The following is a 23,757-nucleotide window of genomic DNA, read 5'->3' on the forward strand; positions in this document are numbered from 1 at the left end:
TGTCAAATTTAAGTTTGACACGGGCAAGGAGTTGTCGCAACGCCGAAGGCAAGAAATCACTACGCGGATTGCACGGATGCTAGCACTCGACCTGCAGCCATTCGACTTTGCTGAAAGCCGAGGGTTCAAGGAGTTAATGCATGACATGGAGCCGTTGTACGAGGTCTCCTCTCGGACAACTTTTGCAAGAACAATCGTCCCCTATCTGTACAGAGACACTGTAAGTGCTGTCAAGCGCTGAATTCACGCCGACCTGCAGGAAGGCGTACAGTCTTTGTCGTTCACCAGTGACATGTGGACGTCGAGGTCAAACCAGAGCTACATTAGTCTCACAAACCGTTACTTGACCTCGAACTTCGAAATCCGGGCATTCACGTTGGGCAACCAGCACGTGATTGACAGTCACACTGCATGCAACATCTTAGCACACCTGGAAGCAATGACGAGTGAATGGGATCTGCCACTGCAAGAGGTACCTATTTTTGTTGTGACTGACAGTGCTCGAAATTTCCGTGCAGCTCTCCGAGACCTTCAGTGTACTCCCATGCAGTGTTTGGGCCATATATTGCAATTGGCCATCAAGGATGCCAAGGAAGAAACTGCAGGAATGCCCGCCATTCTTAAGAAATGCCACGCAATAGTGGGCCATTACAAGCACAGTGCCCAAGATGCAGCAAGACTAAAGGACTGCCAGCGGCGGATGGAGCTACCCCTCCTGGAGCTCGTCCAGAATGTAAAAACCAGGTGGAATAGCGAGCATGACATGTCACGTCTCCTTCAGCTTTGGCAGTTTGCCTTGAACTCGCTATGTCTGAGACAGTGGTACCCAACCTGACACCACAGGAATAGAAAACGGTGGCTGGACTGGTCAAGGCCCTTGAGCCAATTGCATCAGCAAGAAAAGACCCGAGTGGGCAGAAGTACGCAACCATTCCTTTACGGAACGCACATGGTGCTGAAGGACTGTGCTGCAGCGGATGACGACACGTCACTGTTCTAAAAAAATTTACAAAAAAGTGTGAAGGCAAGGTTTCCTAACTACAACGAGCAAAAAGAGTACATCATGGCAATGGCATGTGACCCACGATTCAAAAACATCTTCTGTACTGAAGCTCTACAAGAAACAAGGCTTCTGGAACTGGCATGGAGTGAGCTGCTGAGCTCGTCAACCCCACCACCCAGTGACTGTGCAGGGCCCTCAACATCTACAGCACAAAAGCAGCGTAGTGCCAGCATATGGGACAATATCGACAAACTTGCAATGTCATCAGGGAAGAGAAAAAACCGTGAACCAGGTAACATTGGTGAATTTCACAACGGTACCTTCGAGAGCCAGTTTGCAGCAGGGATGAAGACCCTTTTGCGTACTGGAGGAAAACAGGCAAGCAGAACTTTCGCGGTCTGTACAGAATGGCCACGAAATACCTCGCTATACCAGCAATGCAAGTTCCAAGTGAAAAACTATTTTATACAGCTGGCAACACTGTCACGTCCAGGCGAGAAAAGCTGTTGCCGGATCACATGCAGCAGCTGCTTTTTTTGCATGAGAACTTATAAATTATAAGCACCACAGCTTATGTTTGAATAAATTTGTTACTATTCGATTCGATATTCGTTTTTTTTCTTGATTCGATTTGATGTTCGATTCGAGAGGTACTATTCGGTATTCGCACACCCCTAAAAAAAACCAATGCCACCGAACACAAAGGCCTCCAAGCGTAGTTTGGTAGTATCCAACTAGGCACGACAGAGTGCGGTTGGCAACAGCGGAAATTTGAAATCTAAACTTTTGTGACGTCACAGAGCTTCGCTGCACCCCTCCAGTGCTGTGAGGAGAAGCTTCAAAACTTAACCATCAATTATGTTACCATATTAAATGCTAGTGCAAAAACACTTGGCATGCTTTACCTGCAGCCTATATAGATTTGAATCCTTGAATAGTGCACAATTCTCAAAAAGTGGTGCACTTGCCCTCTAAGTGCATAGTGTTATTTTTAGGAGTGTTCCATTTTTATTATATAGTTTACGCTCTCTCCAGTGCACTCTTTGATGAAAAGCAACCCTCCCTTCGCATTGCCGACGATGTGCTTATAGCTTTTGTTACTAGATGGTGCCACAGTGATGCATTTCTTAGATGAAGCTGTACCCACACAGCCAACTAAAACTTTCGTCAGCGAGGCATATGTCACATTGTGGCAACAACTTTGATGTGGAAACGAAATGGACACTGCTCTATACTAAAAATGTCTTATTACTATTTAGCAGGTAAGATTTACATTAGTTTTCGGTACATCACTTTTGCCGACGTGCAATCACCATCATGCTCACTGATGATGGTTTCCAGCATCAGCATCAGTGGTGGTCCAGCCATTTCAAGTTCTGGAGCAATTTTTGGAGCAGAAAAATATTCATTTTGGAGCACCTTTGTATCAGAACAATAATTCTGGAGCAGCACGAACAGAATAAAGGAGTCACCCAGAAGAGTTTGTTACCAACAAGGTCAGGTTCAGTAATGTGTAGCTAGGACGAAAAAAAAAAAACAGAAGACAGGTGCTCACAAAAAACAGTGACAATACATTTTATTAATGCTGGCACCGTCTTGCATGCAAGTTCAGCCAAGCATGCTTGACTAAAAGTCCAAAGGACACTTGAACCATTCTTTTTTTCATGTTTGCGCTATCTCAACGCTTTTTTGAATTTTTACAAATTCATCAAGCTCACAAAGTGAATCAGCAAGGCTGAAATTTCCTTGTTCCAACAAAGCTTGACCTCGTTGGACCTGCTCCAAGCGTTTTTCTTCAACCCAGAAGATAGGACTTCGTCAGCCCGCTTCAGGGCTGACTGACATGATGCAACCCACATGGTCCGCGAACACGGAGGAAGGAAAACTGGGGAGAGGCCCTCGCTATCCGAGCTGCATGCCAGAAAGTGTGCCGGAAGTGACGCACTTTCGCAGACTACTGGAAGTCTTTGGCTGAAGGCGCAGCCAATAGTGAAACTAGTGACACATCATTCGCTGCAATGCCTGCTGCGCATGCACAAGCGCACCGAGACGGCGGCTAAGTGGGGGGTGGAGCAGGGGGAGCCGGCTTCAAAAAATATAACTTAACCACCTCTCCTGAGTTCTTTCCTTCTTCCATGTGCGCGAATGAACTGGATGCTAAATTCTACCACAAGACAGCCCACCAGCACCCTGGGTTGCCAACTGCAGAAACGTTTTATTAGGTCGCCAACTGAAAGCCTGAATGGTTCCAAAAATTGCTGTTTTCCCATGACCCGAGTCTTTGTTTTTGCGCAGCCAAGGTGGAATATTGATCATTCTGCCGCTTTTGTAGCAGACTGGTGCAAATGGAGCAGCTGGAGCACCACTGCAGGATACATAATAACGGGCAAATGCACAAATCGAAAAATTCTCAAATTTTCATGAAACAACTTTTTTACCATTTTCTTCAGAAAGAAATGAGTCACCCGGTGACATTCTTACTTTTTCTGTACAGACCATTATAAATAATCATTTCCAATTAGTTTAATGAGTTGCAGTCTCAAATACTGCCATCTTTTGTACTTCACAAAATTTTTCAGGATGGCATGTCTTTAGAGAAAAACTTAATGTCATTGGGTATAACTCTCTGCCTATCAATTCATTAATTAAAAGCAGCAAAATGCAAAGCAATAATTCATTAAAGCTGCATACACAATTACCTAATTACGCTCTGGACTTTGTAAGATAATTTTTGCCCAAGACCAGCAGCTCAAATATGATTGTACATTTTAAAATTACAGAGAAAAACACATTTGTGTGCAAAGTTATCAGATTCTAGCCATAAATAAAAAGGTTAGTTTTAAAACCCTCGTCACACTTCAGTGTTTGCTCTGTCTGCATAGAACTGATTTCAAAGGCAGCAAAAGATGGCTGGACAGACGAGGCAGAGCACCGTTGGCAATTTGACACATGGTGAGCCTGCATCAGCAGACACAGACTGCACATTTTTTTCTGGCCATTTTGCAACAATGAAAATTTTCACATGCCCCCTGAATTTCACTGTAGCCGGATTCAATTATATCACGAATCCCAACTACATCAATATAACGTAGTTGGACTTGCACTGCGTTGAGGAATAGACTAAGTAGGTAACCGAGGACTACACACACAGTTTTCTCAGCTACAGCATTATTTCCTAGTGTGCAGGTCATAAAGGCACACCCAAATGCATGCAAATGCAGATGTGTGTTGAGCCTGCTCTGTCCTTTTATTTGCCCAGGTTCAGAAGCTCTTGATGGGTGCCCACGCCTTTATACGGAGAAAATAAACTAGTTATTCTGAACCTGATATGTCCTTGCATGATCCAACTAGATGTTTTCCAAGTACAGTCGAACCTCGTTATAACGAAGTAGCATCGGGACCGTAAATCAGTTCGTTATATCCGATATTCGTTGTAACAGTAGACATAAATATCGGCTGTGACAAATTCGTAATTTGGCTCGCGCAAATATTCTAGACACTAAAATGCATTATATACTTGGCTTTGAACCCACTACAAACATGGTAATCCTTACCTGTCTCCTTGTGGCATTCAATCAAAATAGGCCGGAATATGGGAAGGTTGACACGACTGTTCTTACGTCGCCGCGCACGTGAAAGTGCGTGGCGCGAAACGACTGCACCATGTGTCTGCGCATAGGCGACTTGGTGTAGAGAGAGGGACTCGAGTGAGACACAGCGGGAACCATCGCGCCTGCGTGCTCTGCCGAAGCGCGATTGGTGGCCCCGAGAGGGACCGTTGAAAAAAAAAAGCTGCCAAAGCAGCTTTGAGAGAAGAGGAGGAGGAGGAGAGGGGGCGTTGGGCGAGAAGAGAAGGAGGAGAGGCGGCGTTGGGCGAGGAGACATATGCAATGCCAGCCCGGGATCAGCCAAACAGGTTTGCATTCGTTCATTTGAAGAAAGATGTTATCTTCGTCTGGTGGCTTTTCACAGCGCTGCGCAGAATGAAGTTTTCTACATTGTCCATGCTCAAGAGGGCCTTTTCTACGTCAGCAGTTTTCGTCGTCGGGAGTTTTTCCAAATATCCTTTCAGCCTCCTGGCCATGTCCGCGGTATCCGCACTGCTCATCGTTGGTTCATCCCGTTCACTCTCACCGCTGTCGCTGCTGCTGTCATCCTCGGGCAACAAAACGCGATCCACAATTTCTTGATCCGTCAGCTCGGGCGCCACGGCCAAGTTCTCATCGGCCGAAACGAAATCGTCGAATTCGACGCCTGGGACTGCCAGCCGATCCCAAGTTCTGTCCAGCTCTGCCTGGTCTTCGGGCTGCACTTCTTCTTCGTCGGCAGGCAGAACAAAACCGGCATCCGCGAAACAGTTCCTTATTGTCGACTGCCTCACCTCATTCCACGACCCGTACAACATTTCGAGTGTCGTCTTGATGTTTATTGTTGTCGATCTATGTCGATCGATGTCAAACACCAGTTGCGTCACCAAACGCTTCCTATAATTGCACTTAAGCGAACGAATAATGCCTTTGTCTAAAGGCTGCAAAGCAGAAGTTGCGTTCGGTGGCAAAAACTGCAAGCGAACTGCCTTCAGCACGATCGAAACTTTATGCGCCGAACAGTTGTCCAAAAGCAACAGGACCTTCCTGTGCTGCCTCTCCATGTCCTGGTCGAACGCTCTCAGCCAGTCCTCGAAAAGCTTGGTCGTCATCCACGCTTTTTTGTTCGACGTGTATTGAACCTGCAAATTCCGGACGCCTTTCAGGCACCTCGGATGTGCCGACTTGCCGATGACGGTGAGCCGTCTTTTGTCGGAGCCGTCCATGTTCACGGCAACGACGACAGTCACCCGGTCTTTGTTTTTCTTGCCCCCATGGCAGGTCTCGTTCTTCATCGCCAGTGACCGCTCTGGCAACAACTTGAAAAACACGCCGGTTTCGTCGACGTTGTATACGTCGCACTCGTCGTACTCCTGGAGCAGAGGACGAAAATTCTCCAGCCACGTTTGACATGTCTCCATGTCGACAGCGGACCCTTCGCCAGACAAAGTGTGGCACGCGATCTCGTGCCTATCTTTGAAACGTTGCAGCCAACCGCTGCTTGCACAGAAATCGTCATGCCCCAGTACGCAGGCCAGGCTGTGGGCCTTCCGTTGAAGAAGTGCTCCCGACACCGGCAAATTTCGCGCCCTCACATCTTTAAACCAAGAAAGCAAAGCCGCTTCCACGTCCGGGTGATGGCAAGGCCTAACTCGTTTACGGTCGGCTTTTATGGCGTCCTCGGTGTTGCCCTCAATCTTCTTTCTAGTGGCCAAAATGGTGGATAACGTACTTGGAGGAACGCCGAATTCCGAAGCAATATCCTTTTTCTTGCGGCCACTGTCCACAGCTCTCAGTATCTGCAGCTTTGTCTGGAGCGAGATCGCTTTCCTCTTCGATGCCATTTCGAGCGCTGCAACAACAAGACTGGCCGCTGTGCTGATGTCAGAACGCCGGCCTCAAAGTTGCCAATGTTGCTGCGCTTGCCTTTCTTTACCGCTGGACAAGTGGCGCCGCCTTTCGGCCCTCTGTCATGTCATGAGCTTTCAGAGTTTTCGCGCTCTGTTCACAGGTGGCGCGACCATCCAAACGCGATTTTTGTGCCAGACGGCAAAACTTTTTCAAACGATAAAAAAAAAATTCAGCTGTGTATCGGCCTTCGATTTTCATTTTGGTTTTTTTTTTATGCTACTTTCAAGTTCTGAGCCTCGTGTAAACCAAATATTTCTTCGTTACAGCCGATATCGCGGCGGATCTCGCGTTTTCGGTTTCGTTATAAAAGAATAAATGTCACTGAAATGAAGCATGACCAACCAAAATTCGTAATTAGTTCGCTATAACCGATAATTCGCTATATCAGTGTTCGTTATAACGAGGTTCGACTGTAGGTGATACCAGCAGTACTAACAGCGATTTGCCGACGCTGACAATTTAAATGAAGAGGCTACACACTCCAAGCACGCTAGATCCTGTACTCGCCGACACACACACACACACACACACACCACACACACACAAAAAAAACAACCTTGAAATACCACACTGTACACGGATATATCAAATTAGTTGCCAACTGAAAATTCGGACCACATATTTTGCTCGTACTTTTTCGCAACACCGGAACATGCCACACAGAACTGAGGCAATGCGTAAGACAGCCTGAAACTTTTTATGCATTACAACCGACTACTCTATCTTTCAGACTTCATTTGCACTCCCAACACCACCGCCACTACTAGAAAAGCTGCCATATAATGCGTATAGAGTGTGCGAATATATTCGAACATGAATCGAATAAGTGTGTGATTCGGTTAATATTCATTTTCGAGACTCTCCGAATATTCACCAGCGATCATAACCGCGCCGACCGTCATAGATTCGACCATGGCAAAACCACAATATCTGGACAAATTATCCAACAATTGAGTTTACAGTACCAGGAAAACAATACAAATGAGTCCTCTTCACTTTATTCTGCCATATTTATTGCGTGGACCGATCGCTTTCAGCCATTGCTAGGCTTGATCTCAGGTGAAATTCCACATGTGTGCTTTTTCACACGACACATGATGTGAACAAGATGGCCGACCACCAGCTTCAAACAATGACAGCAAGAAAGCGCACTTTTTTTCTTTGATTCCTCCATAATGTGTTGCAAACTTCGAAAATACCCACGGCATTCGTCATGTCGGCTTCATAACTCTCCCAGTGCAAGCTCTGCCATCTCTTTTTGGTCAACTAAGATATGCGTTAAAGCCCACTTGCAAAACTTTGCATGAGGCTCCCGAAGGGGCTGTCCAGATCAGTTTCTGAGCTTCACTGCTAGCCTGCGGTGATGACGGTAGCCCGCATATTTGCCGGTCGTTCGAACCCGACTCCACGCTGGTTTCAGACAGCAAGTTTCGCGTCGCTGGTTATTTATATTTTTTTTAGAAGCAGTTTCACCCTTACGATGCCAATGTGTGTTCCCCTCGCTTATGCTTGCGTTGTTCTTCCAGCACAGCGAAACCGTGAGCCTGCCACAGGCTTTTCGGTATTTGTGCAGTGGAGCCTCCTCCATAAGGCTTCTCCGCATTTTTAACACGCCAGCGTTAAGGGCCCCGTGTCGCAGAAAAGCTGGTGTCATCGTCGGCGTTGGCTGTGAGCGAAAAATCCCTCCTCCTCCTCGTAATGTACGCCACTGCCCCGACAGATAGCGTGCGACGGCAGTGCCTCCCGCTCATCTCGTTTGAGCACAGTGGGGCCGTGTGGGCACGCAGGAATCACGCGGTGAGCAGCGAACAATGCAGCCCATATCCAAAGTGCGTTTAACACGAAGCTTGCGGCTTGCTGCCTGTTCGTTCGGCGCGGAAGCTATGCTAGCGTTCGTGGCATCGGGTTTGTCGAGAACGATGCGCCGACGAACTATGATTGCAACTTGAGTCCCACGCATTTCGGCAAGGCGCTTGGCAGCGCTTCTATGAGTTTTGCCGCTCCGCGCGTACGTTTCATCGCACGTAGCAGAGTGATTTGTCTAACGAGCAAGGCATCGCGCCAAACGGGCGATGGCGTTCTGTGGACTCCCTGGCAACGTTGCAACACACTGTCGCATTCCACTCTTAAAGGCGAAGCTTAAGCGTCCTCCAATTTTTAGCTCTCTCTCTCTTTTTTTCGGCATTTCTTCTGGTCCCTTGAAATCAAAATAATAAGGTTTTACTAGCCATCATATTATTTTTAGTTGCCAGTCATGTGTCATTTCATGTACTGTTTCATTATGCGTGACCTATTACAGGCTGCATGCAGTTATGCTGTCTAATCAAGTAGTACGAATTTCTGTTCACATCATTTTTTTATATGGTGATGAGTCAGTCTAGCTTTTATTTCAGTTGCAACATTTGCCAGGTTATCTTTATTCAGAAATATTTTTTCCTTACTAAATAGATATTTGATATTCGAAGCCATTTTGCCCTCATATTTGCATTCGAATCATATTAGAAAACTTCGATATTCGCACACCCCTAGTATATAGTACAGTAGAACCCCGCTGTTACGTTCCTCACTGCTGCGTTTTCCCGGCTGCTACGTCGTTTTCATCTGGTCCCGGCATAGCTTCCATAGGATCCAATGTATAAGGAACCCCGTTGTTAAGTAGTAGCTGTGAAAACGTTCCCGCATGATACGTCGCAACTTAGCACCCCGAACACGCCTGGGCTGAAGTAGGCAACGCGCTGCAACCGCCATTTTGACTTGTGGCGAGTTTTGGCCGGGCTTGGCTATGGAACTGGCTGCAAGAAGCCGCACGCCAGTTCGAGAGGCCGCCACTAGGTGGCCATTCGTGAAAAATGCTCTCACTTTTACGGTCGCCGCATGGTTGTTGAACGGGTCGACTCCTCTTCTATCATGCTATTGTCATTGTGCATTAAGCCTCGTGAATGTCGAACTTGTGCTTAGATGGCGCCGCGCGAGCGGAAGGCGCTTTCCCTTGAGGAAAAGCTGGACGCATTATATGCAGTCGACAGGCAGCCAGCGCGGAAGAGAGTCGACATTGCCAAGGACCTTGGTCTCCCACCCTCGACGCTTAACAGCATCATCTCGAAGCATGCCGAGATAAGAGGGGAATGCCGCGCTCTTCGGCCCGAAAGCAAAGCAGGCTCGTGGCGAAAACGGCAAGCCACCATTCTGGACTTTTTAAAGTCAGCTCATGTTGTTCTCAGATGCCGTCCACTGCACATACTTTTCGCAACTCATCTGTGTTGAGTCTTTTTTGCCCCGAATATGCAAAGAGGCACCAGTGAAGCACAAGGGAGGCATACGGCTTCACAAAGATGAGTGGAAGAAAATGTTGATGCCTTTCAAAGCAAGGCGCTCGTACCCGCAACGAAGTGTACTGCAATCCAGACTTCTGTTGGAACAGCGTAAAAAAATTGGCGTTTCGATGACAGGCAAAACACCTCTATTATGCAAGCCACCACACAGCATACAAACATACAGTTGAGCCCACATATAACGGCCCCACTTAAGACGAACTTACGCTTATAACGAACGAGACCTGCGCAACCGTCAAAATATACAATGTTTCAATGGCACAAAATTGCACGTATAACGAACGTCATTAAGCCCTGCTGATCGGTTACAGCGAATGGGCAACGTAAATCCGGCGCCGCGATGCGAGATAACCTGCCTCCGACCCCTTTGTGCCCCTGGAGCATGGTATGTTTTCTCGAGCCTTATCGCAGGCGAACTGCCCGCCCCGCTTCGTGCCGCTCTCAAGCGAGCTACCCTTTCCTCGCCGACGCGCCTTCCAAGATCATCCTCCTGCCCCTCCTCGCAACTACGCTCCCCTCTCCTCCCTCTCTTGCGATTGCGAATCCGTGCTTAGTCTCCGCGATTAACCGCGCCGGCGCTAGCCGATCTCGGAGGCCACGCTCCGTGAAGTAAGCCTTCCGTGGGAGCCAAGAGGTGGCTGCACTGACGTTCACGGACGCCCCTCATTGGTCTCTCTGCTGGCGCTGTGCGTGTGTATCTTTAGCTTGACTGCCGCTTGTGCATGTTGCAAGTCTGCCTCATCGCGCGCTTTTGCCACTCTTGTTGCGGTGCGGACATTTCGTTGGCTTCGTTCAAATCTCGGGCCCTGGTTGTAATTCGAGATGGTGGGCGGGAACACAGTGCCCATTTCCATTGGATTCAGCAGTAGAGATGACGAAAGCGGCCTGGGCGGAGGTGACGGCCACTTGCGTGCGGAACTGCATCCGCAAGGCCGGCTTCGTCGACACAGTGTCTGATGCCGAGCCTGATGCTTCGGAAGATGACCAGCCCGGCGGCAATTTGTGGCAGCGCGTCATCGACTTCGACATGGGGGGTCATGACATTGGTTGGAATGATTTTATTTCTGTCGATGACGACGCCGACACCGCGGAACCGCGCACAGACGAGGGCATCGTTTCTGAAGTGCGGGACGAGAGTGACGCGGATTAATCAGATGAGGATGAAACTTCGGAGCCAGCACCCATAAGCGCGCCTGTAGCAGTGGGCTACATTGAGAGCCTCAGACAACTTGTCGATGCCAAGGGCCTCGGTGAAGAGCACGCTTCTGCTATAAATAAACTGGAATCCTCCCTCATCGGATCTGTGCTGTAAGAACAGACGTCCATCACGGACTTTTTCACGAAAAAATTTTGTGTTTTGACAAGCAAGTGTCTTTAAAGCTGTGGTCCACTTACTACGGACGCCACGTGACTCTCATGTTCGTTATAAGCGGGCTCCACTGTATCACCAGTTCCAAGATTTGTTTTTGCCTCTAGTCACTAAGCCTAATTACAAAGGCCGACATTGACAGAGCCCTTGTCTCGGCTGTTTGTTTTCTTTTATCTTTATCGCAATCTTCCCAACATTTTGTTTCCCGCCCTCCATACAGCAGCCACAGCGCAGTTCTCGCAGTGCCATGTTTACTTTCACATCTGGACTTCATCCCAACCTGTGCATTCATCGATGACATGCCGACAGTAGCAGTCATCGGGTGCAGAGCTCATAAATCAGTTAGTGCCAGTCTTCTAAGTACATGACGCGCAGTGAGATTTAGTCATATGAAGCTTCAGAACGTGCACAAAACTACTGGCCCCTTTCTCCAGCTGACGTAAAGTGATTTTTGTGGCGAAATTCAATTTTTCGAACTGCCAGATGTTTTGGATGCTTTCACGGTCCTTAGCAGGTCCGAAACATCGGTCGGCAACTTGACTGGCTACGCTGAACTCTTGCAAAATCCAAACAAATGCAACTTTTACTTTAGATAACAAAAGTAGTTGGACACAAAAAGGCAATTTCAAACTAGTACCAAGCGGGCCCCTCTCTAATGGTAGGAGGTAGGCTTGTGCGAATATTCAATATTTTTGAATAGTTGAATGAATAATGCACCATTTGATATTCGCTTCGATTCAAATTTTGTTATTTGGAAATTTTGAAGTATTTGGCTCGAACTAATAGCCACATGCGGCAGAGAGAAGGCGCTTTCGGATGTTCCGGTTTTTGATTCAGTAATGCTTTTCCCAATCCAAACCAAGCCAGGAAAGCTCAGATCAAAGGTGTACGAAAGTCGAGAACGTGCAGATCTGAGTGATCAACAAACGCCTCCTCGGCAGTAAGTGGCTCATCGACATGCTGCCCATTCCTCTGAACTGGTCCCGGGCTTCTGCCTCCAAAGACAAACAACCAGTCCCCTACAATGCAGCAGCACTGGCGCCTCCTGGCGCAAGGGCCTTCCTTCCGAATCTTCACCTGGCTTCAGCACAAGGTCATGGGATCACATTTATGGACATCTCCAAAATGGCGCACGAGAAGCTCGTTGTAACCTCCAAAGATGTACAGTTGTCCCTTATACTCGAAGGCTGAATGACTTCGGCGACCCACAGGGGGCATGCCCTCAGCTGACAGATGCTCCCAGCAAGACGTGGCTGGGCATCTCGTCGGCGCGGTCGATTGTGTTTAGTGGGCGACTCTGTCTCTCTCGCGGCGGCATCTGATCAGTCCCAGCTGCCTTGGACCACTTCAGAGCACCATGGGGGACGTGTATGCGGCCAGCAATCCGATGCAGAACTTTTTATAGAAATTCCATCGGGAACCGAAGCTCGATGTTTTAAATGCAAAGCAGTCCTGAAGGCCCCGACAGGTATGACAACAACCCTAGCAACGCACTTAAAGAGACATCCGGACTTGCACACGGACTACCAAGAGAAGTGGGATGCACGCAAAAGGTCATCCAAGCTCAAGGGAGCAAGGCAAGTGGTTAACAGCCATCCACAGCTGACAGTTTCAAGCCAAAAATGATAGCTCGCTTCGTAGCTCGTGGTATGCACCCCTACAACATTGTCGAATAACCGGGTTTCCTTGACACGATGAAGTTCGCTATGCCGGATTATGCCGCGCTGTCTCGGACAATGTTCTTGAGAGCCATTATTCCAGACCTCTACGCATGACAAAGAAGCTCGGGGACATTTTTGCAAGCGGAGTGGAGTCGCTCTCAATCATAACTGATGGTTGGACATCACAGGCAAATGACAGCTACGTTTGTGTAACTTGTCACGTCATGGACAGGGACTTCGTGCAACACGTGCGTGCATTGGCTTGCACAGAGATGACAAAACTCTCAAACTGCAAAAAACCTGGAGCTATTTATCGCAGCTGTCATCGAGGAGTTGGAACTTCCAGCCCATGGTACTGTGCCGATCTTCGTTGTTAAAGATAATAAAAGGAACTTTAGCAGTTGCGCAATCGTCCTGGAGTGGTGTGCAGTGTTTCGGACACACCCTTCAGTTGTGTATCAATGATGCCAAAGGAGAAATGTCAGGGTTTTTGCAGCTCTGTGCTAAGGCCAGAGCAACTATGGCTAGATACAAACTAAGTGCCAAGGCCCGAGGGCGGCTTCAGGAAATTCAGAGAGACATGCAGCTGGATCCTCTCGAGGTTATAGAAGATGTCCCGACACGATGAAACAGTAAGCATGCCATGATGGCCAGGCTCGTGAAGCTCCGTACGGTCATCACTGTAGAACTTTCAGAATCTGACACAGTTCCAAACTTGAACGCAAGTGAGCGGAAGCTTATGAATGCAGCAGTGAAAGACTTGGAAGGCACTTGACCATGCCACAACTGAACTGCTTGGGGACAGCTATCCCACGCTGTCACAAGTCATTCCCCTGTTGCAGTGTACCGTGGTGATCCTAGCTGAACAAGTTTACAAAGATGATGAGGCAGCATTGCTTGCCTCAAGCCTTTTGCGTAGCATTAAGACGAGGTTCCGTGATACCAAGATGTCACGCCTTCCTACATTGGCAATGTTGGTCGATCCTAGATACAAAGTTGTCTGTTATGCTGAACGATCCGCAAACCAATGGGCGTTGACTCTACTCACAACGGCAGCAGGAGAGACTGTGTCAGTTGATCAACATGGTACCCATCAGGGGACTCTGTGTGGAGCACTTTTACACACTTCAGCTCGCATGCACATCAGTCAAGCCGTACAATCTCGGATGAGATTGCTGGGTACTTGAAGGCCCCCCTTCTTTCCCGGTCCGAAGACCCCCTTGTGTGGTGCAAAAACAAAGGCAGCCACCTTAACCCAACCCTGTTTGCAGCTGCCCTTAGCTACCGCATTTACTCGCATATATAACGCACCCCTGCACGTAACCCGCGCCCCTAACTTTGAACTCCACGGGAATAAAAACCCTTGCGTATAACCCGCATGTTTACCTGAAAAAAAAAAAAAAAAAGTGCTAGAAAGATACAGCTGCACGCTGGGTGATCATTTCGTTTTCAGAACATTTGTTCAAACGACCACCACCATGTCACTGCTTATTCGATTCACAATTGTCGCCGCTCTCACTGCTGCCATCCGAGGCTTCATGAATCATCGCCACTCTCAAAGACGTAGTCGTCCTCGGAACCATCCAAGCTGCTACTGATGGCACATTTCTGAAAGCTTTTATGCACCAAGTCGGCCGGTATCGCTTTCCACGCATCCACGATCCACTTCTCTGCTCCTCAATGAACTTGGCAAGCTGCATCTCGAGGTGGGGGTACGCGCCAGTCTTCGGACCACGAAACATTCGCCTGTCCCGGTTTGTTGTTTCAAGACAATTTTTTTTTTACTCCAGTCGCGAATGTACGACTCTTCGACGTCATGCTGTCCCGCAGCAGCTCTGCTGCCGATTTCTTCGGGAGTGGCTATAATCTTTATATTGAAGCAGAATTGACATCTGAGCTAGTTGGTTTGGTGTGTTGTTTGGTCTCCCTTGTCTGTTGTCCTAAGTGCGCGTTATATAATTTTTGAAAATCTTTATATTCTTTTTCGCTGAGAAACATTGCCGCCGAGTCTCACTCATGACGCCAAAACAAAGCAGACAAACAGTGCCTGACACTAGGCTTAACAACTCTGGCTGAAGAAAACGTGGCCAATGGCGTGGGGAAGAATAAATAGACTATGAATATGGATTTGGCTATGCCTTTCGTTGACCCCTCATCAGCTTGACAAGCGTCGATGACGATGGAGATGGCGGACTACACGGGGGAGGCCACTGCGCATTGCCGTGAAGCCCCCTCCCCCCCTCAAAGAAAAAAAATTTGCAGATAACCCGCACCGCCACTTTTAAACGAGTCTTTTCAAATTTTGGTGCAGGTTATACGTGAGTAAATATGCTATCTTTCGATACCAGCCACCCAGACAAGAAGTGAAAGGCTTTTTTCGACTGCAGGAGCAATTGTAAGCTGCAGAAGGGAGGATCTCAAACCCCAGCATGTGGAACAGCTAGTGTTTTTGCCCGAAAATTTGTAGATTTTCGTAAATAATCAAATTGCTTACTTTCCTTGAATAAATCCCAGACTGTAGCCCTCTGCCATTTTTTTTTATTTACTTGCTATTATTCGAAGTGTTCGCTTCGAACCAAAAACGCACTATTCGCACAAGCCTAGTAGGAGGCAGACTTCACTGCACCACTTAAGAGGCTGGTGGTGGCGTGACAAGTATTCATGTGATTGTTAGCATCTCTATCTCACATTGGTCAGCAGCGCCACAAAAGACACTGCAACATGGAGGATTGGTAGAAAGGTGCTCAGCAAGCGTTCGTGCTGCTCCTCCTGTCAACAGTGCCCTGGAAGCAGCAGCGTGGATGTTTGTAGCCCTGTAACTGCGCAACTAAAGTTGGCTGCCATGGAGGCCCTGAAAATAGCGATAGCTTTCATTATGATGTACAGTCTTCATGAGAAACAGCAATGATGCAGGGAAACCATCCTAGCTGGCATTTGGCCTGTGACTGCTCTGTGCCATGTTGGAAATCTAACCTGCCTGGAATCTGGCACTCTTTTTTGCACCTTCCAGAATCGCTGTGAGGTTCTTTAAAACTGTGCTAAAACTTCCAAAAAGGTCTTTCTCTGCTCTCTAGAAAAGGTCACCTGAGTTGCCATCCCTTATGCCTGTATGCCTTTCTGATGATATTTTATAGAATGAATTTTTTTCTATATCGAACTATTATATTTTTTGCCTGTCCACTATAATGAGCTTCCACTGTAGTAGTGGTTCACTATGGATAAAAAAAAGGAAGGTGCTGGCACTGTAACTGCTGAGCTCTGGGCTGGCTCCTGAATAATGGCCAGCAGGGGGAGGGATATGAAAGGAATAAGGAACAAGGCATAAAGAGGAGAGAGGTGCGTGAAAGAAAAGGAGTTCTTTACAGGGCTACATACAACGTGTTCAAGTATGGTGCAGCAGCTGGGACATCATGCCTGACTGCTCAACGAAAGTGCTAAGGCTGGTCAACATCTTATTGTGGGCATGGACACTGCTAAAAGGCCACAACAGTGCTCTGATGCTGTCTAGCAGACGTGCAATGGCTCTGTAGGTTGCAAGGAATTTGCAATGGGATGACACGAATGCATTGTAGCGACACAAGAGAGGGTAGACTATCACTTCACCCTTCATATTCTGTCATATAACCATTCCACGCGCATTTTCCCTCCTCTACCTCTGTGATGCTTTCAATGTTATATGATCGGCTCAACTTGTCATATTATCTTGGGAGGAATCAGTGCTCTTGCTTTATGACCAGGCACAGCTTAAAAAAAAAAATGAGGCAACAATGGAAATTGTTGATGCATAAGTGTGCAATGCTCACAAACCCTGCTGAAGCCTATCCCCGTCAAAGAACCAGACAGTGTAATGTGAACGTATTTTGAGCAGCACAGCACGTGAAGAGCTTTCACCTCCATGACAAGTTGATGTGCTCGGGCCACCAGAGTGAGACCATTACTGTGGTTGAAGGTCTCAGAGATATCCTGCCCGAAGGTGTAGCCAGCACCTCGGGGGGAGATCCCCCAGCCACCACGGTCATCCGGATCCGACCACAGCAGGTCACACATGGGTCCCTGAAAATTGTATAACGCAATCATTAGCACCACGAGACCCTTCACACACAAGGTAAAGTCATTTTCCAATAAGTAAAAGATACCACTCCTACGCTGGTTCACCTTTCAGTGGTTTCAATTTCATGCAAAGTTTTCCTCGCAGCTACAGCTGAGGTTTCCTGTAGAGATTTAATTTTAAGAGAAGTCGAGCCCATTTAAAGAATACTAAGCGAGAATAAAAGCAACATAATGATCTCAATATGCATTCAGGTACTGGAGCAAAGTTTCAGAAGAATGAATGACTGCAGATGTGAAAATCAGTTACATTAGACGCAGAGGTGTTTCAAACATGAGTGTAGAAGCTCGTTATTTGGCCACTGTCTTGACTGCAGATGCAACATCTAAAAAAATCCAACAGCCCTCGTCCTCCATGTAATACACTTGAAGAGGTAGACTGAATAAACTCTTTCCTTACTGCTAAAAAATGACCGATTTTGAGTGTTTTAAATTATTTCTTCAAGAAGTGCTAAATGCACTGCGCATTGCAAGAATGCTTGGAACATGTAGATCGAGTTGACGCGGTAAAAAGACAAGTTCAGATTCCTCTTTAGTGCACCTTTAAAGGGACACTGAGGAGCAATTGAACTTGGCTTGTATCAATAGAATACCAGCTCCTGATCACAAAAACGCCACTCTTACTGAAAACAAAGCTCTTGTAACGCCACTCTTACTGAAAACAAAGCTCTTGTAAGGTAGAAAATAGCAAGAAACAAAATACAGGTATCGCCGCCACAGGCCAATCTCGCAAGTACAGGCGTGGTGACGTCATAGGACAAGAGACGCCACCTTGGAAGAATTTTCCTTACCCCATGAACGCCACGAATCTCTGAGGCTGACAAAGGAAGATTGCATGGTTCAATATTGAAGTAAGTTTTGCTTTAAAACTGATAGTGCACTTTTATCACACAAAGAAGACAGACAAAAGACAACCTGAATGTTGGAAGCAAAGAAAACCGATGCTTGGCGGCGCCACAGGCGGCCAGGAGAGTTTCGATTTGTTATGGCGCTTTGCGTCTATGAGCTTTGCGTGCCCCGTGGTTTTGTTTTTGACGCGCCTCGATTTACAAGCGCCGAACAGCAGAGGAACTCCAAGTGCCGCTTCAAGTGCTAGTTAACCTTTGAAGGAGCCTGTTAAAGCTTGTCAAATGATCGCCACGGTCGATGAAAAACTATGATGGCACGATGGCCGATGATCGTACAAGGCAGTTGGCAGTATAAAGAGCACTTGTGTCTTCGCATGCTTGCCCGGCGAAACCTTCCCGGCTGTGCCAGTCAACTTCAAACTACTTAACGGAAATCACCTATTAGGGGCGGGAGACAGGGTACAAGGCAGTTAAGAAAAATTGCTGATGGCCTAGCTCTGTTAGGCCAGGATATACGTAGCGAAAGCGCGGATACTTCTGCATCGGAGGACTGCATTCACTAGATGCGCCTTTATTCGTGGTTAAAGCTTGAGCCGTCGTGGTGGAGTGGTAGCGTCTCCGAGCCTCGGCACAGGTTTCTTTTTTTTCTTATTAAGTGAGTGTGCGGGGAGTTTCAGTGGCTCCCATAGATGCCACCACCAAATACGTTGGTTAGCAGTTAAGCGCAGGCTCTGTTAAGGCGCGTTTATACTCCAGTGTAACGCGCACGCACGCTGCACGGCGACGTTACGGCAGCCAAAGCGAGACCCTCTATACTCCAACTACGCTTGATCGCAGACGCGCTCGGCGGCTTCGGCACACTCTAACCGCACTGGCGGAGTCTTGGAGCATGTCTCTATTTCGCGCCGAGTGCGCTAGCCCAGCCAGACCGGCTTGGCGGCGAGATGCGCGTTGTGACATCATTCAAAAGCTTCGGCAGTTGGGCGGAGCTTTTCTCTTCGAGCTCTCGGCTAATTTAATCCATTCACAGTACATGCAAGTGGGCGAGAGAGTTCGATCCAGTGGACCCCGTACCTCCGGAAACACGCCGAACCCGTTGAAGCGTCGTGCGTCGGCTTTACCTTCAAGCCGCCAACTTTAACCCTTTGCGGTCCGTTGCCGGGCAGGGCCCGACAACGCTACACGGCCGTAGCGGTCCGCTGTCGGGCAACGCCCGACAAGGGTGTTCGCCGGTTAAATTTCGCGGTTTTTCTCACCACGAATCGTGCGCATTTTTGTGTACATAATGCGCCATCTCTCGAGGGAGAAGTAAATTTTGTTTCTTGAAGTTTACTTTTTTTTGCACTCGGGCGCAGCACAATGTTCTGGATACTAGAGCCGCCAGAGCGTTCTCACTTGAGCACGGAACGCACGTTGGCGCGGTTCGTTGACAAGCATGGCAACGTTTTCACCGCGTGCGTTTTACGGTGGTGCATTTAGCGAAAGCGAAGACGACTTCAGTGAGGAAGAGAATTACGTGCCTCCATCGGACAGTGATGACAGTTCTTCCACTGAAGCGAGTGACGATGACGACGGCGGCGGTGGAGACAGCACCTCTGTTGACACACAAGGCAACAGTGCGCGACCACGTGCTGCGGACTGGAAGGTGTACGCGGATAATATGCCCGATTTCACACAATTTCCCTTCACTGTCCCGAACCCAGGATCACAAGTAAGCACTTGTAATCTCAACTCTGAGCTGGAATATTTTCAGCTGTTTTTTACAGACGAGCTGATGGACAATATTGTGCGCGAAACAAACCGCTATGCGCGTGAAAAGATTTCGAGTGCCGGTGAGCTTCCAAAGGACTCAATTTGGAAGGACCGGGAAGACGTGACCTTGACAGAATTCAAGGCTTTTCTTGGTGTAATCATAAACATGGCCTTGAATCCAAAACCAGAACTGAAGGAGTATTTTAGCCAAGATATTGTCAACAAGATGCCTTTCTTCCCGCACGTTTTCTGCCGGAAAAGATTTCTGCAAATGTTTTGGATGTTGCACGTTGCCCCGTGCCATGATGCCTCTTCAGGTCGGCCGGCAACATGTGGAAGCAAGATCAGGGACGTCGTGCATTACATCGACGCGAAATGCAGAGAGCATTTTCCGAGCCGGCCCCAAAATTTGCATCGATGAGAGCACTGTTGGCTTCAAGGGCCATGTCTCGTTCAAATGCTACAATCCACAGAAGCTAACCAAATGGGGCATGCGTGTTTACGCACTTGCCGACTGCCAAACAGGGTACATTTCGGCAATCGAGCCCTACTACGGCAGCACAACAACTGACAGTCTCGGCCGTCCCGAGCTGCCCTTCACCTGCAGGATTGTTCTTCACTTGCTCCAGAAAGTGCAGCAAGCTACGCCGGGGAGTGGCTACCACCTCTACACAGACAGATTTTACACTTCTCCATTGCTTGCCGAGGAGTTCCTTCTACAGAGAGTACAATTGACTGGTACCGTGATGCCAAATCGCAAGCAAATGCCACAGCAGGTCAAGAAAAAACTGAAAAAGGTCGAAGTGGCAGCTTTCAGAAAAGGACGCTCCTACATGGTGCTTTCGTGGCGAGACAAGCGTCAAGTGACGATGCTCAGTTCTGCCCACAATGTATCTCTCAAAGAAATGACAAGGACACAAGCAGGTGGAAAGAAAGTGACGTTGAAGAAACCAGCGGTCATATGTGACTACACAGAACACATGGGTGCAGTTGACCGTGCGGACCATTACTGCGCCAGCTATGCATTTTGTCGAAAGACAATGAAATGGTGGCGAAAGCTTTTTTTTTGGCTTTTGGATGTTTCCATCGTAAATAGCTTTATTTTGAGGCGCACACAGCTGCAGAATCGTGGTGAGAAAGAACAGCGACACCTGCAGTACCGCCGCAACCTCATCCAAAAGCTGGTGGGTGACGTGAGGGCTAGAGCCAAAAAGCGCGGCCCGTCTGCGCGGAAGGAGTGCGAGGAAAGGCTAGATGGGAAGAGCCATTTCATATACAAGCTGCCAGGCCGAAGCAGCAAGGACTGTGCAGTTTGTAGCGATAGAAAAACAAGCAGAGGCCGGAGGGAAACTGTGTTTTTCTGTAAAACCTGCAGTAACAACCCTGGCCTGCACCCAGGAGAATGTTTCGAGCGCTATCACACGCTTCCGAAATATCGGTAGAGAAGTTGCCAGCAAAATGCAATAGAAAAAATAAATATCCTTTGAGTTTTTCTTTCACAGTTTGTGTTTTTCTTTGCGGCGCCACAAACTGGCAAAATAGTTTCGGACCGCAAAGGGTTAAAACATGAGTGCCCTTGAGCACCCATCCGTTTTTTTTGTGGCAAAAAAAATAAATAACCTGGCTCTTACAACCGTGGGAGACCTTGACGCCACCTGCTGCACCGCGCAACAGCGCCGTTCAAGGAATCACAATCCATTGGCCCCAAAGCCCCGGCCAGTCTACGACGGGCGTGCCGCGCCAACCTTGTCCTCGCCCCTCGCGACTCCCCGCACTTGGGTTATGATATTTAATTTGCAACGGCTGCTCACGGCGGAAGGGGGAAACGCCCCTCCAACGCCTAACCTAACCGTGCTCCCTCAAAAGCATTGCACGCTCTGTGGGGCTGAGGTCGCTGAAATGCAGGCCGGAGTTTTTGCGAGAACTTCGTTGTCGGGTTCGGGAACGGGATCCATCGTAACGCTGGCAAGATGCCGGTACAAACATAAACGAAGCGACGGTAGTGATCCCCGATAGGTGCCTGCAACGTGCGGTGGCGGTAGCCTTCATTTCGGCTGCTGCTAGACCACACCGCAAGCCGCCAGAAATCACGGAGTCTGCGTTAACGTCACGTTTCACGTCACTCCATCCTATGATGTCATAAGAGTGCCCCGAGTTTGAATCGGAGCGGCGGGAAAAACTTTTTAAACTTCGAATCCCAATTTCCTTGAAATAAATGCATCTTTCGCTCCCGGACAAGCGGCAACAAAGCTATGAAATGCCGAACTATCAGATTTTGCTAACAAAAAAATTTGATAGCGTTCTCCTCACTGTCCCTTTAATGAAGTCATAGCTATGAAATCTTCAGAGAACATGTATTTTTGCATGCTGATCCCAAATCCAAGTCCTGTGTACTAATGTGTTAAGTAACTTTTTGCCGATAACTTTCAAGAAGTTTTGCTGCAAGCAACTTGCTAAAATGCATGCCATTGGTTTCTTTTGACATCAAGGAATGCAATAAGGGTGAATGAGACTTCGATTGGGGCAGTACTTTGCACTTATTCTGATGTCTAAAGTCATAGCCGAATATCTAAACTTTCTAGCTATCAGAGGATAAAAGCCCGCATTCCCCACTACAGTAACGCTCTGAAATGCCAAGAGGTGATTGGTGGGACCTCACCTCATGGGGGACCTCTTGCAGCCTGTCCAATGCCCGGATGTGGTCCAAGGTGTCAATGGAAGGGGAGAGGCCTCCATGGAGGCAAAAGATCTGGCCGTCAACCAGCGCTGTCAGCGGCAGGTAGTCAAAGAGGTCCGTGAAGTACTTCCACACGTTGGCATTGCCATACTTGCGCAAGCACTCATCATAGAAGCCGTACACTTGCGTGATCTGCCGACTTTCGTGGTTGCCCCGCAAGATGGTGATCCGTTCCCGATACCGCACCTAGTTAGAGCCACAATGGGCAATGCGTAAGCAACCATCAACATCAGGTCAACGGAGCACTAAGCCCCTCGTGCACGCATGAAAAATGTATAGAGTACAATGCTGCTGCATTTAAGCAGATGCAGCAGCATTGTAACCTCTGATAAAAGTTCTCTGGTCAAAATACTAACATGATGCTCACCTTGAGTGCAACGAGTAGGGAAACTGTCTCAACTGAATAGTAGCCCCGGTCCACATAGTCCCCCATGAAAAGGTAGTTGGTATCCGGGGACTTGCCCCCAATGCGGAACAACTCCATAAGGTCGTGGAACTGGCCGTGCACATCTCCACACACTGTTACAGGGCATTTTACCTCCTGGACATTGGACTCCTTGGCAAGAATCTCCTTTGCCTGCATCAGGAGAGGCACCAGACAAAAAATGCAGTTCAAGCTATCGCATACATTATGGGCATTTATGTTGGTATTTTTAGCACAGCGAGGCATTGGAATCACCACTAATATGCTACAGCAGGCGCTTTACACACAGCCCTCCTGGCCACTGCCATGACCAACTGATGACAATGTTGCAAAAATACTATGTGACAATAAGAGCTAAACATCCTCAGCCGGCAAAATGTACAGCTAGTTTGAGTGGTCCCTTACGCCTGGCGGCATTCTTTACAAGTAACCACAATGTACCAATGAAAAGGCAACCTGCCAAACAATCACCTGCGGTACATATGTCAGTATGGAACTGCTCAAAAAACCACAAAGCATCTCACAGGGCAACTAGTTTGGCAGTATAAATATTCCAGGCAAAGCATATTTTGATCACTCATTAACTGCCATCCACATTTCATACCCCTGGATTTGATGCCCAGAATGAACGAGACTCCCTTATCTGCAGTGGACGGTCAAACATAAAAAGTACTATTCATACTATGCTCTCAAGCCACACGAGTAATTTGACACAGCTGTGTCTGCTTCAGTGTGTGCTCGTATGGTGTGAGCAAACATGACTGCAAGTAAGAGGCTCTTCTTATGTGTGAACCACGAGCAGGTGTGCAGTGCTGCCACAATGGTGGGGTTCACCCTATGCTTGCTTCTGCCATAAATGTTTGCTGCTGACAGCCCTGTCCTGCGACGGGTTCCAAGAATTATGCTCATCTGAGCAAGCAATTAACTAAGTGTTGCCACTTCCTCTTCTCGCCATACAGCAGGAAGCATTAGTGAAATGAGAGATTTTAAAGCAAATAATTGCAAATAATAATATCAATATGAGCT

General features: G+C 48.0%; 1 protein-coding gene and 1 pseudogene across 1 annotated transcript in view; one reads left to right on the forward strand and one right to left on the reverse strand.

Moving 5' to 3' along the window:
* The window catches only part of mts (protein phosphatase 2 catalytic subunit mts), a 42,561-nt gene that overhangs the window by 13,656 nt on the left and 5,148 nt on the right, over positions 1-23,757 (reverse strand). Inside the window, exons 2-4 of the mRNA XM_077649989.1 lie at positions 22,675-22,884; positions 22,230-22,493; positions 16,755-16,916 (exon numbers count right to left, since the gene is read on the reverse strand). Of these exons, the coding sequence (XP_077506115.1) occupies positions 16,755-16,916; positions 22,230-22,493; positions 22,675-22,884 (636 nt within the window). The remainder of the gene's footprint in view (positions 1-16,754; positions 16,917-22,229; positions 22,494-22,674; positions 22,885-23,757) is intronic.
* LOC144115560 (zinc finger BED domain-containing protein 4-like) lies at positions 12,932-16,744 on the forward strand (annotated as a pseudogene).

The sequence above is a fragment of the Amblyomma americanum genome, chromosome 1, assembly GCF_052857255.1.
Source record: "Amblyomma americanum isolate KBUSLIRL-KWMA chromosome 1, ASM5285725v1, whole genome shotgun sequence".
Lineage (NCBI taxonomy): Eukaryota > Metazoa > Arthropoda > Arachnida > Ixodida > Ixodidae > Amblyomma > Amblyomma americanum.